General features: G+C 41.5%; 1 protein-coding gene and 1 pseudogene across 1 annotated transcript in view; one reads left to right on the forward strand and one right to left on the reverse strand.

The window, feature by feature from the left end:
• Positions 1 to 13,849, forward strand: part of MKRN2 (makorin ring finger protein 2) — a 28,297-nt gene that overhangs the window by 10,474 nt on the left and 3,974 nt on the right. Inside the window, exons 2-6 of the mRNA XM_042979535.1 lie at positions 3,731 to 3,859; positions 5,183 to 5,364; positions 6,511 to 6,815; positions 8,107 to 8,321; positions 10,344 to 10,454. Coding sequence (XP_042835469.1) covers positions 3,731 to 3,859; positions 5,183 to 5,364; positions 6,511 to 6,815; positions 8,107 to 8,321; positions 10,344 to 10,454 — 942 coding nt within the window. The remainder of the gene's footprint in view (positions 1 to 3,730; positions 3,860 to 5,182; positions 5,365 to 6,510; positions 6,816 to 8,106; positions 8,322 to 10,343; positions 10,455 to 13,849) is intronic.
• LOC122236861 lies at positions 4,693 to 4,813 on the reverse strand (annotated as a pseudogene).

The following is a 13,849-nucleotide window of genomic DNA, read 5'->3' on the forward strand; positions in this document are numbered from 1 at the left end:
TCTCAGCCCATGGTATGTGTCTCCTCAGCACTCTGCATGCTTTGTGATAAGGCACAGGTCGCTTTTATAACATCACCTTAGTTGTCATTGTTCTTTACTGGACTTTAATGAGAGCTGGACTTTGGGGGTACCTACTGTGAGATAGGTTCTGTACTGAGCATTTTATATTTTTTTTAACCATACCCTTGCCGATGTGTATGTTTTTAAAACTAAAATAACCATATATTATTACAAAAGCAGTATATGTTTATGGTAGAAATGTTAGAACGTACAGATCAGGAAAAAGAAGAAAGTAAATATACTTTACCCACAAAGATTGCCTCTCTTAATATGTTATCATATATTGGAGCACCTGGGTGGCTCAGTGGGTTGAGCTTCCGACTTCAGCTCAGGTCGTGATCTCACAGTTTATGAGTTCAAACCCCACATCAGGCTCCATGCTAACAGCTCAGAGCCTGGAACCTGCTTCGGATTTTGTGTCTCCCTCTCTCTCTGCCCCTTCCCCGCTCACACTCGGTCTCTCTCCCTCTCAAAAATAAGTAAACATTTAAAAATATGCTATTATATATCTTTCTGGATTGTTTTCTAAAATCTATTTATTTATTTTGAGGGTGGGGGGAGGAGCAGAGAGGGAGGGAAAGAGAATTCCAAGCAGGCTTCATGCTCAGCACAGAGCCTGATGCGAGGCTCAATCTCACACCCTGTGAGATCATGACCTGAGCCAAAGTCGGATGCTTACCCTACTGAGACACTCACTCGCCCCTATAAATGCTGTTTTGTAATCTGCTTTTTTGTTAATAATCTTGAACTTTCCATGTCAGTAAGTTTTCATTTTATCTTAGTCTATACTCAGATTTCTCCATTTGTTCCAAACATGTCTTTTACATCTGGTTTGTTCACACTGGAATATAATCCTGGACTAAACATTGCATCGGGTTCTTATGTACCTTATATAATGTCTACTAACCTAGCACAGCTCCCTCCTTTTTAAATTTTTCTTAACAGCTTTATGGAAGTATAATTTACATACCATAAAATTTACCCATTTTAAGCATACAAGTCAATGATTTTTAGTAAATTTAGAGTTTTATAAGACCACAATTAAATTTTAGAAAATTTTCATCACCCCAGAGTTACCCCTCTTGCCCATTTGCAGTCACTCTGCATTACCCCTTCTCCCAGCCTGAGGAACCACTTGCCTACTTTTTGTCCCTATGGATTTGCACCCCCGACCTTTTTTTAAAATGTCAGCTCTGTGCCCAAAATGGGGCTTGAACTCATGACCCCAACATCAAGAGTCATATGCTCTACCAACTGAGCCAGCAAGCACCTCTGCCCCTCTTCTTGACATTACATATAAGTAGGATCATACAACATGTGGTCGTTTGTGTTCGGGTTATTTCACTTACCCTAATGTGTTTGAGGTTCACCCACGTTATAGCATGCATCAGTGCTTCACTCCTTTATTGCCAGATAATTCCCATTGTATGGATATATTACATTTTGCTTATCCATTCACCAGTTGATGGAATTGTAAAAGTTTACACTTTCTGGCTGTTATGAATGATGCTTATATGAACATTCATGTACAAGTATTTGTGTGAACATACGTTTTTATTTTTCTTGTGTAAACACCCAAGAGTAGAATTACTGAGTCATATGGTAAATTTAAGTTTTTAAAAAAACCACCAAACTGTTTTTCCAAACTCAGGTTCCCTCTACTCCTTCCATGACACTTACTTGTTAAAGAAACCTGGCCCACATACCGCCTCTTCTTTTATATTTATCTGATTGCTTTCTCGTGACGGCTTTTAGCTTGTTCTCAGTCCCCTGCATTTCCTATAAACTGGGGGTTAGATCTGGAGTTTTGTTGGATTCAAGTTAAATTTTTTTGGCTAGAATGTATCACAGGCTATGCCGTGTACTTAATCCATATTGGGTCACATCAGCAGACACGTAATATTTCAACTTCATTTTGTTCCATGTAGATATTGGGTCCAGCATTGTTTGTTGAAAAAACCATTCTTTCCCCCATTGAGTTACGCAGACAAGTTTACCAGAGTCAATTGACCATGTGTATGTGACTATTTACAAGTTCTTTAAAGAGATTCCCTCAGCCTCCTTGAACTCCAGCCTGTGTCTATTCAGCTCAGCAAGACTGCTGTGCTCTGCTTGGGGTTCATCTCCTTGTACCAAGGCCCAGAGTGTGCCTCTCAGCAGAAAGCCAGGCTGAATGTGGGCTTACCTCGTTTCCCTTCTCTCAAGGACCAGTCTTGTGTTGCCTTTTGTCCCTGTCTCAGAGCAGTTGTTTCCTATATTGTGTTCTGCTTTCTAGTTTTTTTGTTTGTTTGTTTTTAATTGGAGGGCTCTTTCATAGCTAGAAGCAAAAATCTGTTCTTTCTTCCTCTCTGTGCTTCAGTTTGAATAGTTGCTGTTGCTGTGTCTTCAGGTCTTCTGAAATGTTCCTTTGTACTCTCTAATTTACAGTAAGTTCTTGCAGTGTAATCTGCATTTCAGATATTGTAGTTTTCACTTCCAGAAGTCCCACTTAGTTCTTTTTTATATCTTCCATTTCTTTCATACTCAGCATAATTGAACATATTTATGATCTTTGTTTTTAAAGTCCTTGTCTACTGATTCCATCATCTGTCATTCCTGTTATTGACTAATTTTTCTCCTTGGTTATGGGTCACATTTGTCTGCTTTTTGGCATCTCTAGTAATTTTTTATTAGATGCCATTGTGAGTGTTTTTGAGCATTTGGATTTTATGGTCTTCCTTCAAAGACTGTTAAAGTAGGTTTTGTCTGACAGTTATTTGCTGTCAGCTTGATCCTTTTGAAGCTTGTTTTTAAGCTTTATTAGGGTGGGTCTAAAATACTCTTGGGGCACCTGGGTAACTCAGCTCATGATCTCACGGTTCATGGGTTCGAGCCCTGCGTTGGGCTCTGTGCTGACAGCTCAGAGCCTGGAGCCTACTTCAGATTCTGTGCTTTCCTCTCTCTCTCTCAAAAATAAATAATAAACATTAAAAAAAAACTTTTTTAAATTACTCTTTACTTTAGGACTCTTTACCCTTATTACCAAGGCATGTCCCTTTGGGATCTCTCTACCATTTGCCAGGTGTCTCTACTCTGGCTGGACAGAATTAGAATGCTTCCCAGTTACTTCTTCAGGACCAGAATTAGACCTCTCGGTGGAACATCTTACATACTTCTTTTGGTGCTGCACTCCGTTACTTGATCTTTGCCACAACCCAGTAAAGTAGGAAGTGTAATTTTCATTTTCTAGATGGAAGTAGTGAGGCATAGGGAAGTTGGTTTTGTGCCTTGCTCATAGGTGGCAGGGCTGGATCTTGGGCTCAGGTCTTGCAATTCCATTACAACCATACGCTTTAAACCCCGTGAGAACAGAGAGAACAGATTTTCAGAGAGCATTTTCTCAGTTTTGAGGCTCACATTTACATATGCAACACCTCAAATCAAGAGGGTTATCTGGAAACAGAAATTTATGGGATCATTTTTTTTCCAGAAATCTCATTGAATTAGTTGTGCATCCAAAATCACTGTCCTAGAATCCAGGAAATATGGACATCTCCAGTGCCTAATAGAGCCTTGATACATAATATATGCATAATAAGCATTTATATGCTAGGCTCAAGAATATGGGGATCTTATAAAGTAAAGTTTTAGAAAGCTTCTAAAAGTTTTATGCCTCTGCTTGTCTCTTCAGGTATTTTATGCATGGTGTGTGTCGGGAAGGAAACCAGTGCCTGTTCTCACATGACTTGGCCAACAGCAAGCCATCCACCATCTGCAAGTACTATCAGAAGGGCTACTGCGCCTATGGGACTCGTTGCAGGCAAGGGCTCCACAGCTACTCCCAGCTTTTCTCCCAAGTTAACTACTGTCAGGGATTCAGATTCCTCACGTGGAGTGTGGGTATTGATGAGAGGAAAGATTTAATTTGAAAGTAATATGACAACAAAAAGTATGGCAAAATCATTTTGAAATCTCAATTTTATTGCCATGAAAATAATTGTAATTTTTCAAAATCACTTTTCAGGCCTTATTCTTATGGGTCTCTAGTTATAAAATCGCACTCACAGTGTGTATCTCTTGCCTTTTTCCCCACTTAACATGTCCAAGTTTTTCCCTAAGCTGCTACTTTATTTCCTAAATGTAATTTTATGTTTCATAGTGCTAACATACCATCATCTGATTCACTATTCCTCTCTTAGATATTTAAGTGGTTTCCTGTTTTTTTTGCTATGAGTACCCCTGCAGTGAACATATATATGCATATAGAGTCTGCCTTTTTTCCACTGACATCTGTAGGCAAGTTTTGTGAATTCTAAACAGAAAAACATGCCAAAACTCGGTTCAAGTGCTTTTATGGTGAAGAGCTGATCTGTTCTTTCCTGTGCCGCCTGGAGGGTGGTGGAAGTTGCCCCTGCCCCACCGGCAGGTGCCCCAGAGAGACAGTCCAGGAAAGGCCCGCCTGGCTGTTACACTGGCCATCATTAACATTTTGGGGACACCTGCCAGAAGAACACTGGCTTGGGTCTCAGAAGATTTCAGTTCAACGTCTGGGTGGACTTTTGGGGATGTCTGTGTGTGGTGTGGGTTATTTTGTCTGTCCCACGCACATCCCACAAGGCCACTTAAGTGTAGGTGATAGATAGCAATGTACCGCTCAGTCTGAATTGCCAGGCATTTTGTACTAATTGATAAGCTTTTGGGAAAACTTTTCAATTAGCAATAATTGCACGTCAGATAAACCTCATTGGCTACGATACTGCCACTGTGCAAAGCTAATTGATAAGCTTTTTCTCACTTTTCTTTAAGGATTTTTTTTTTAGATTTATTTATTTATTTTTTAGAGAAAGAGAGTGTGAACAGTGGGGTGGCAGAGAGAAATGGAGAGGGAGAATCCCAAGTAGGCTCCGTGCTGTGAGCATGGAGTCCAACACAGGGCTCTATCTCATAAACCGTGAGATCATGACCTGAGCCGAAATCAAGAGTCAGATGCTTAACTGACTGAGCCACCCAGGGTCCCCAAGCCTTTTATCATTTAAAATATGGGAAATGATTGTCTCACTCTTCACCTCCACAAAAGGAGAAGAAAGGATGTTCCATGTGCAGGTTGTGTGTCCCTCATATGTTTGCTGTGTGTTTTGTTTAGATACGATCACACGAGACCTTCTGCTGCAGCTGGTGGTGCTGTGGGCACTGTGCCCCATGGCGTGTCCTCCCCGGGTTTCCATAGTCCTCACCCTGCTTCTGACCTCACTGCATCTATTGTGAAAACTAACTTACATGAGCCTGGGAAACGTGAAAAGAGAACACTGGTACTTCGAGACCGAAGTGAGTGAGCAGAGTGAAAAGCAGTCTCGGTTGTTCGTCATGCTCCTTTCTGGCCCTCTCTTGTCAGAGGGCTCCTAATCTGGTCCCCTCCAAGCTGTTCAAGGGTGGAGCCCAGAACTGTCCTGAGAGCAGCTGCATTTGGCTGCAGAGCGTTCAGTTGATGCAGTGGGTCTCGGGTTGGGCTGATTGCCAAGTTCGGCCTGACAAGACATGTGGAGTGACCTTTTGTCAGTTTTTAACTGCTGTCTGCATGGGGTGGTTCTGAGAAGCACCAGGCTTTCAGAGCTACATATTTTGATAAAGAGCATGTTTCACTGTTTTACTTCCAGGTCAGTTCATAGTCTTAGTTCTTGTGCTCAGCCATTGTTTGGTATGTTAGGTTACAGCTTTGGTAATAGAATAGCATATTGGGGTTTGTGGAGGAAGTAGGCTACAAACCATACAAGTTATTTTTATTGGTTGGTCCTCAGCAGGTGAAGGGATTTCTAGCTCTTGGAATTGTGTTGCGTTAGCTAGGTAGTCTCCATCCTAAGCAAACAAGTAATCGCACTAATCGAATGTGTCCTCTCTAAAAAGACTAGAAGTGCATGCGGCGGAGGGTACAGCTCCTGGTGTGAGGAGGGGGCCATAGGGCAGTCAACACTGGCTTCAGGACCCAGAGGCTCGCTCTAGATTTTGATTCTCGTTCACTTTAAAATGATAGGCAACTTTCCTAATATAAAGGAAAGTACTGTGTTCTACTGACTTCATTCTAAATTCCATTTGACTTCTATTATGGTGTTAAAAAAAAAATTCTCATGATTGTTTTTTAGTGTTAATGGGTCCATGGTTGACATTTCCATAGTTGTCATCTTTAAACCGCAACTTGAGTGTTCCTCTGTATACAGATATCATGGTCTGGTTTGCTGTTTTCCTGTGTTGCCAATTAATGTTTTTCCTTTCTTAAAAAATCATGGTTGCAGGAATGTCATCAAGAACATTTTATACTTTTCCTTCTATTTTTTCCCTCTTGGCCTATTTCTGTATGATCCAAAGAGTAGAATTCCCAAGGTCAGAGTTACTTAATTTGTTAGGTTTTGACTAAGTGCTTACCAGAAATTTTGGGCCAGTTTTCATTTTTGTGTGTACCGTGTGTTTTGTATTAAGATCTCTCTGGCATGGCTGAAGAAAAGACTTGCCCAAGTGTGGTGAGTAATCCAGGAGGCTGCAGCGATCTCCAGAATGGCCCAGAGATGAAGCCACATTCCTACCTCGATGCCATCAGGAGTGGCCTTGATGACTTAGAAGCCAGCAGCTCCTACAGCAGTGAGCAGCAGCTGTGCCCCTACGCGGCTGCTGGGGAGTGCCGATTTGGGGATGCTTGTGTCTACCTGCACGGGGAAGTGTGTGAAATCTGTAGGTTACGAGTGCTGCACCCCTTCGACCCAGAGCAAAGGAAAGCTCATGAGAAGGTAAAATCACAAGCTTTTGCATGAGCTCATTTCAAGAAATTTGAAATGGGCCAGGTGACAAAATTGTTGGTATTCCTGTAAGCCATCTTTCTGCCAATAATACCTGCAGTGTGTACCTGGCATATTTATACTCTATTTTCAAGTCCTTTTTCCTGTTGTCATTTTGACAATTTTTGATTATTTAGAATAAAGAAAAAGGGTAGAGGCATCAGAAGACATGTATGTGTCTCTCTCTCTCTCTCTCTCTCTTTCTCTTTCTCTCTCTCTCTCTCTCTCTCTCTCTCTCTCGCGCGCGCGCGCACACACACACACACACACACACACACACACACACACACACCCTCACCCTCCCTAGGTTTACATATCTTTGTGGCTGAGATCCAGCCAGGCTGAGTTCTAGAGAATTTAAGAAGCCAAGTATTGGAAGGAACCTTTCAGGTCATTAGGTCCCCAGTGTTCATGGAGGTGCTGCCTCCGCTAGGCTCTGTGCTCGGAATAAAGATGGGGTGAGAGAGATAGAGAGGAGCCCACAGCTATAGTGTTAGAGCTTGTGAGGACGAGCAGGCCATGGTGTGTGAGGGGGAGTCTGCCACTGTCCATTGTCTCCGCAGGGATGTTCAGGTGAGCACAGAATTAGAGCTTTCCTCTGCACCCAGGTTAGTTGGTCTTTGTCCTATACATACTGGTTAGTCTCCCATCTGTGTCCACCACAAGCTCCCAAGGGCAGAGCCTAGGTCTTCATACTCTTTGCATTGGCTCTCACACTTGATACACAGTGCTTCACACCGGAGGTATTCAGCATCTGCTCACTGAATGAGTACATTCATTAAATAAACTTGTTCTCTTGAGAAGCGGTGCTGCTTCCCTCTGATTGTGGACTACTGGCCTGATGTTTGAAGTTAAGGATTATTCAGCACTTCTGGTAATTGGTGTGGTTCAGAGTGGGCAAGGACAGCACCCAGAAGAGCCAGGAGATCATGGCCCCAGGCTTTGTGAACTCTGTGATCCCACACTGGTCCTCTCATCTTTTGGGACCTCCGTGGTCTCAGCTCTAAACTGGGGGTGACCATAACATGCTAGGAAAGCAAGGGGCTGGGCCGGCATTGGTTTGAACTCTTTTTGTTGTCTGAGAGAGCTTTGTGTCCTCAAGGCAGGGGCTGCCTGGGCTCTGCCTGTGGCTGTCAGAGTGTGCATTCCTTGCTGATCTTGGCTATGGCAGTGTGGCCGCAGCCTGCTCCCCAGCAGCCCAGAACCTAATAAGAAGTTTCCCTCCTCTCTCTCCATACTTCAGATCTGCATGTCGACATTCGAACACGAGATGGAAAAGGCCTTTGCCTTCCAAGCAAGTCAGGACAAAGTGTGCAGTATCTGCATGGAAGTGGTCCTTGAGAAGGCGTCTGCTTCTGAGAGGAGGTTCGGGATTCTCTCCAACTGCAATCACACGTACTGCCTGTCCTGCATTCGGCAGTGGAGGTGTGCCAAGCAGTTTGAGAACCCAATCATTAAGTAAGTTCAGCTAGGGGTTCGATTTGGGGCCTTCTGTCCACTTTTCATCCCTCCCTTGTCTTGCACTGTGAAGGTAACTAGTGTGAATCCTAGCCCCTGACTGCAGGGACCTGGGCATGTCAGGTATCCTTCTTGAGCCTGAGTGCCTTTTCCTTTAAAACACTGGTCACAACCTCACAACTCCTGCTGCCTGCTGCTGGCCTTCAGGGTGTCTGGGGACACTCAGCAAGGATTGGCTGTGTGATAAGGTGTTAATGGCACTGGCCTATTTGACTCCTCTTTGCCCTTAGGCTGATTACCTGTTCACCTTCTCAAACTTTTTTTTCATATGTAAAATAGGGTTGTTGGCGATTAAATGGAATAATGCATCTAACACATTGCACGTAGTGTCTGACACGTAGGATGTGGTCAATGGAGCCAACACAGGATCCTTTTCTTCCCCCCAGCTTTATTGAGATTTAACTGACAGAAAACAACATAGGATTTTTCAGTTTTGCGGAGGGACGGGGGAAGAACTTAGTCATATTGAAAAGTGTGTTGTGTACTGTTAGAAACTCTTCACAACCATTTGTCATAATTCTCTCAGACCCAGTGATGATCATTCTCTTTTACAGATAAGAAAACTGGGGTATAGTGATGTCAAGTAATTTGCCTCAAGTCACACATTTGTGTGGTACAATAATAACAGGTTTATTGAAATAAAAGTGTGCAGTTCAGTGGTTTTTAGTATTTTCACGGTTGTACAACCATCACTTCAATCTAGTTTTCGAACATTTTCATCATCCCCAAAAGAAACCCGTGTCTGCATTCCCTGCCCATTTTCCCCCTGCTCCTTCTGTCCTGTGGATTTGCCTATTGTGGACATTGATTGTAAATGGAGCCTCCGGTACGCGGCCTCTCTCTGTGCAGCACTTTTACTCAGCAGGTTTTCAGAGATCGCCCATTTTGCACGTGTGCCGGCGCTTCATTCCTCTTCACGGCCGAATAGCATTGCATTGTGTGGATGTCCACGTTTTGTTTGTTCATCAGTTGACAGGCGTTTGGATGGTTTTTCTCTGGGTTATAATAACTAATGCCTCTATGAATATTCACATACAAGTTGTTGTGTGGCCGTATGTTTGAATTTCTTTTGGGTAGATACCCAGAAGTGGGATTGCTGGGTCATAGGGTAACTGTTCAGCTTATTGAGGAACTGCCGGGCTGCTCTCCACGGCGGCCACGCCACAGATGAGGGCTCCACTTGCTCCCCACCTCATCAACACTTGTTACTGGTTGTATCTTGATTTTATTTATTTATTTTCTTAAGTGTATCTATTTTTGAGAAAGGGAGCACGAACAGGTAAGGGGCAGAGAGGAGACCGGGAATCCTAAGCAGCCTCTGTGCTGAGCTTGAACTCATGAACCATGAGATCATGACCTGAGCCAAAATCAAGAGTCTGAGCTTAACTGACTGAGCCCCCCAGGTGCCCCTCTGTTTCTGATATTAGCCATCCTCGTGGGTATGAAGTGTGATGTATTATGGTTCTGATTTGCATTTCCCTGATAACTAATGATATTGAGCATCTTTTTCTGTGCTTTTCAGCCATTTTGGAGAAATGCCTACTCAGATCTTTTGCCCATTTTAAAATTGGGTTTTTTGTAAAGATTTTAAGTAATCTCTACACCCAAGGTGGGGCTTGAACTCACAACTGCAAAATCAAGAGTCACATGCTCTACTGACTGAGCCAGCCAGGCATTCCAAAGTGGGTTGTCTTTTTATTGTTGAGAAGAATATGTTTTTAACAGTAAATAAGGTTCTACACCTGAAACTATTACTATACTATATGTTAACTAACTGTAATTTAAATAAACTTGAAAAAAATGTAGTAAATAAGGTTCTTAGATGATTCTGATTGCACTTTTTGGAATTTTGGGTTACGAAAACACCTGGAGTGGCCATGCATTTGAGCAAGGGGTTTGGTGGTGCAGTGCGCACAGGGTTTGTAATTCATCTGGCCCATTCTGATCTGATTCTAATTTCAGGTCTTGTCCAGAATGCCGTGTGATATCAGAGTTTGTAATCCCAAGTGTGTACTGGGTAGAAGATCAGAATAAAAAGAACGAGTTGATCGAAGCTTTCAAACAGGGAATGGGGTAAGTACTTTGAGTTCAGGCATGATGCCTGTGCCTGCCGCGCAAATGCACTATATTTACATACCTTTGAACCCCACAGGTAATAATGTAATTTTTAGATTTTCAGTTTTGAGATGTAATTAACAAATAAAATTTTAAAAGATTTAAAGTGTCACGGTGAGTTCACACATATCATGAAAGGATACTCCCATCCAGTTAATTATAATACACCTATCACCCCTTTTTTTTTTTGCTTCATTTTTGGGTGAAAACATCCACGTTCTGCTCTTAGCAAATTTCAGTTTTACAGTGTTATCAACTGTAGTCACCATATTTTACATGAGATACTTATTCATCATATAGCTGAAAGTTTGTACTGTTTTACCAACCTTTCCTTATTTACCCTAACCTTTAGTCCCTGGGGACCACTTTTTTACTCTGTGAGTTTGACTGTTTTCATTTGTTTGGGTTTGTTTTAGATTTCACATGTAAGTGATATCAGCATTTGTTTTTCTTTGTCTGGTTGATTTCACTTAGCATAATGCCCTCAAGTTCCATCTGTGTTGTCACAAATGGCAGGATATCCTTCTTTGTTGTGGCTGAATAATATTCCATTTTATGTATATTCCACATCTTCTTTATATATTTGTTGACAGACACTTGGGTTGTTTCTGTATCTTGGCTGTTGTGAATAATGTTATAGCAAACACGGAAGTGTAGATATCTCTTCTAACAGGCATGAGGTGATATCTTATTGTGGTTGTGATTTGCATTTCCCTGATGATTAATGTTGAGCAACTTTCCATGTGTCTGTTGAACGTTTGTACGTCTTCTTTGGGGAAAACGTCTATTCGGTTCCTCTGCCCATTTTTAAATGGAATATGGTGGTTGTTTTTTTGCTCTTATATGAGTTCTTTGTAATAATTTCTCCAATTCAGTAGGTTGCCTTTTCATTTTGTTTGGTTTCCTTTGCTGTGCAGAAGCTTTTTAGTTTCATGGAGTCCCACATGTTTATTTTTGCTTTTGTTGCCTTTGTTTTGGGTGGGCAAATCCACAAAGAACATTTGCTAAATAAGGTGAATGTCAAGGAGCTTACCCCCTATGTTTTCTTCTAGGAGTTTTTATGGTTTCAGGGCTTACATTCAAGTCTTCAGTCAGTTTTGAGCTGTTGTGTATGGTGTAAGATAGTGGTCCAGTTTCCCTGGCATGTTTTATTGAAGAGCTTGTCCTTTCCCCATTGAATATCTCTGGCTCCTTTGTCGTAAATTAATTGACTAGATATGCATAGGCTTATTTCTGGGCCTTCTATTCTGTTTCACTGAACTATGTATCTGTTTTTATGCTAGTACTAAACTGTTTGGATTACTATAGCTTTGTAGTACAGCTTGAAATCAGGAAATGTGATGTCTCCAGGTATGTTGTTCTTTCTTAGGATTGCTTTGGCCATTGGGGGTCTTTGGTGGTTCCATATATATTTTGGGGTTGTTTGTCCTATTTCTGTGAAAAGTGCCATTGTAATTTTGATAGGGGTTGTTTTCAATCTGCAAATTGCTTTGGGCAGTGTAAACATTTTAATGGCATTTTTCCAATCCATGAGCATGGGATACTTCCCATTTATTTATGCCTTTGATTTCTTTCATTGTCTTAATAGTTTTTCAAGTGTACAAGTCTGTTTCACCTCCTCTGCTAAATTTAGTCCTAGGTATTTTATTCTTTTTGATGCAGTTGTAAATGGGGTTGTTTTCTTAATTTCACTTTCTGATAGTTCATTTAGTATATAGAAAGGCAGATGACTTTTTATAGATTTTGCATCCTGCAACTTTACTGTATAAAGTATGAATATAACATTTACATATGTTAGAACCCAGCAAGGTAATATGATTTTTGCATTTGAAAACTCACATATTTTTTAAGAGAAAAAGTTTATATTTACTCAGATAATTTACTATTTCCAGTGCTCTTTGATTTGGTTTATAATTCTTTCCAGTTGGTATAATTTACCTTCAGCCTCAAGGACTGCTTTTAACGTTTGTTGATGTGCTGGTGATGAATTTTTAGTTTTCTTTTTAGCTGAAATTGCTTTTCTGTTCATTAAGGATATTTTCACTGAATATTGGTCTGATCGGCCCTATTTCCATCTTTGTCTCCTTTTGCAGTTAATACAGTTCTGGGTTAACAGTTTATTTTCTTTTTGTACTTTGCAAATATTGTTCTATTATATTCTGGCCTCTAGTTTCTGAGAAGTCAGTGGTCATTCACATGTCATTTCTCTAGGGTTGCTTTCAAGATTGTCTCTTTATCTTGGTTTTCAACAGTTTGCTCTTTTGCCTGGGAATGGTTTTCTTCATATTGTACTATGTATTTTTCTCTGAATATGTAGGGTTTCATCATCCACCAAATTTAGGGAAATTTTGGCCATCAAATTTTTTCCCTGCCCTGTTTCTTCTTCTCCTGGGACTCTTAATTACATGTGATAGACTTTTTGATATTACCCTAATGAGCATTGGGGTCTGTTCATTTCTTTCCAATTTTTTTTTTTTTTAGTATTTATTTATTTTTGAGAAAGAGAACAGAGTATGAGCAGGGGAAGGGTAGAGAGAGAGGGAGACACAGAATCCGAAGCAGGCTCCAAGCTGTCAGCATAAAGTCCAACATGAGGCTCGAACTCACGAACCGTGACATCATGACCTGGGTCGAAGTCAGACACTTAACTGAGCCAACCCAGGTGCCCCTTAAGCAACGTTTCTAATCTCAGTTCGTTTTGTTTTTAATTTTTTAATATTTTTGAGAGAGAGACAGCGTGAACGGAAGGGACAGATAGAGGGAGACACAGAGTCTGAGACAGGCTCCAGGCTGTGAACTGTCAGCACAGAGCCCGACGCGGGGCTCGAACTCACGAACTGTGAGATCATGACCTGAGCCGAAGTCGGACGCTTAACCGACTGAGCCACCCAGGTGCCCCAAGTTTGTTTTTTAATCCTTGGTTAAGTTGTTGTGAGCCTGTTGCACTGATGTGTGGGCCAGCCATTTTTGCTGAGTTAACGTATAGTATTGGCATGCTTCCTCTCGTGTACTTTTCTGTGTGGGATTGCTTCCAGTGGATGATTTCCTCTCTTTCTGTTGGTCCTTCAGGCCCAAGAAACTGGATTTGACCCTGAAGGTTTAGACACCCAACACTGGCATGCTTGAGGCAAAAAGCTGTTTTTTCTAACAAAAAAAAAAAAAAAAAAAAAAAGCGTCTTGACATTCTGTTCTTCCCGGTGCCTAATTTCTTGAAGGATCCTCCTGCTGCCTTCAGGTCTTTAAAAAAATTTGTATTGCTAGTTGTCTGCAGGAGGGTCAGGTCTGGTAGAAGTGTGCTTGGCTGTACTAAAGAGCGCCGTATGTCACCTTTTTTAATGGTTCCTTCAGATTGC

Source organism: Panthera tigris, chromosome A2 (assembly GCF_018350195.1).
Source record: "Panthera tigris isolate Pti1 chromosome A2, P.tigris_Pti1_mat1.1, whole genome shotgun sequence".
Lineage (NCBI taxonomy): Eukaryota > Metazoa > Chordata > Mammalia > Carnivora > Felidae > Panthera > Panthera tigris.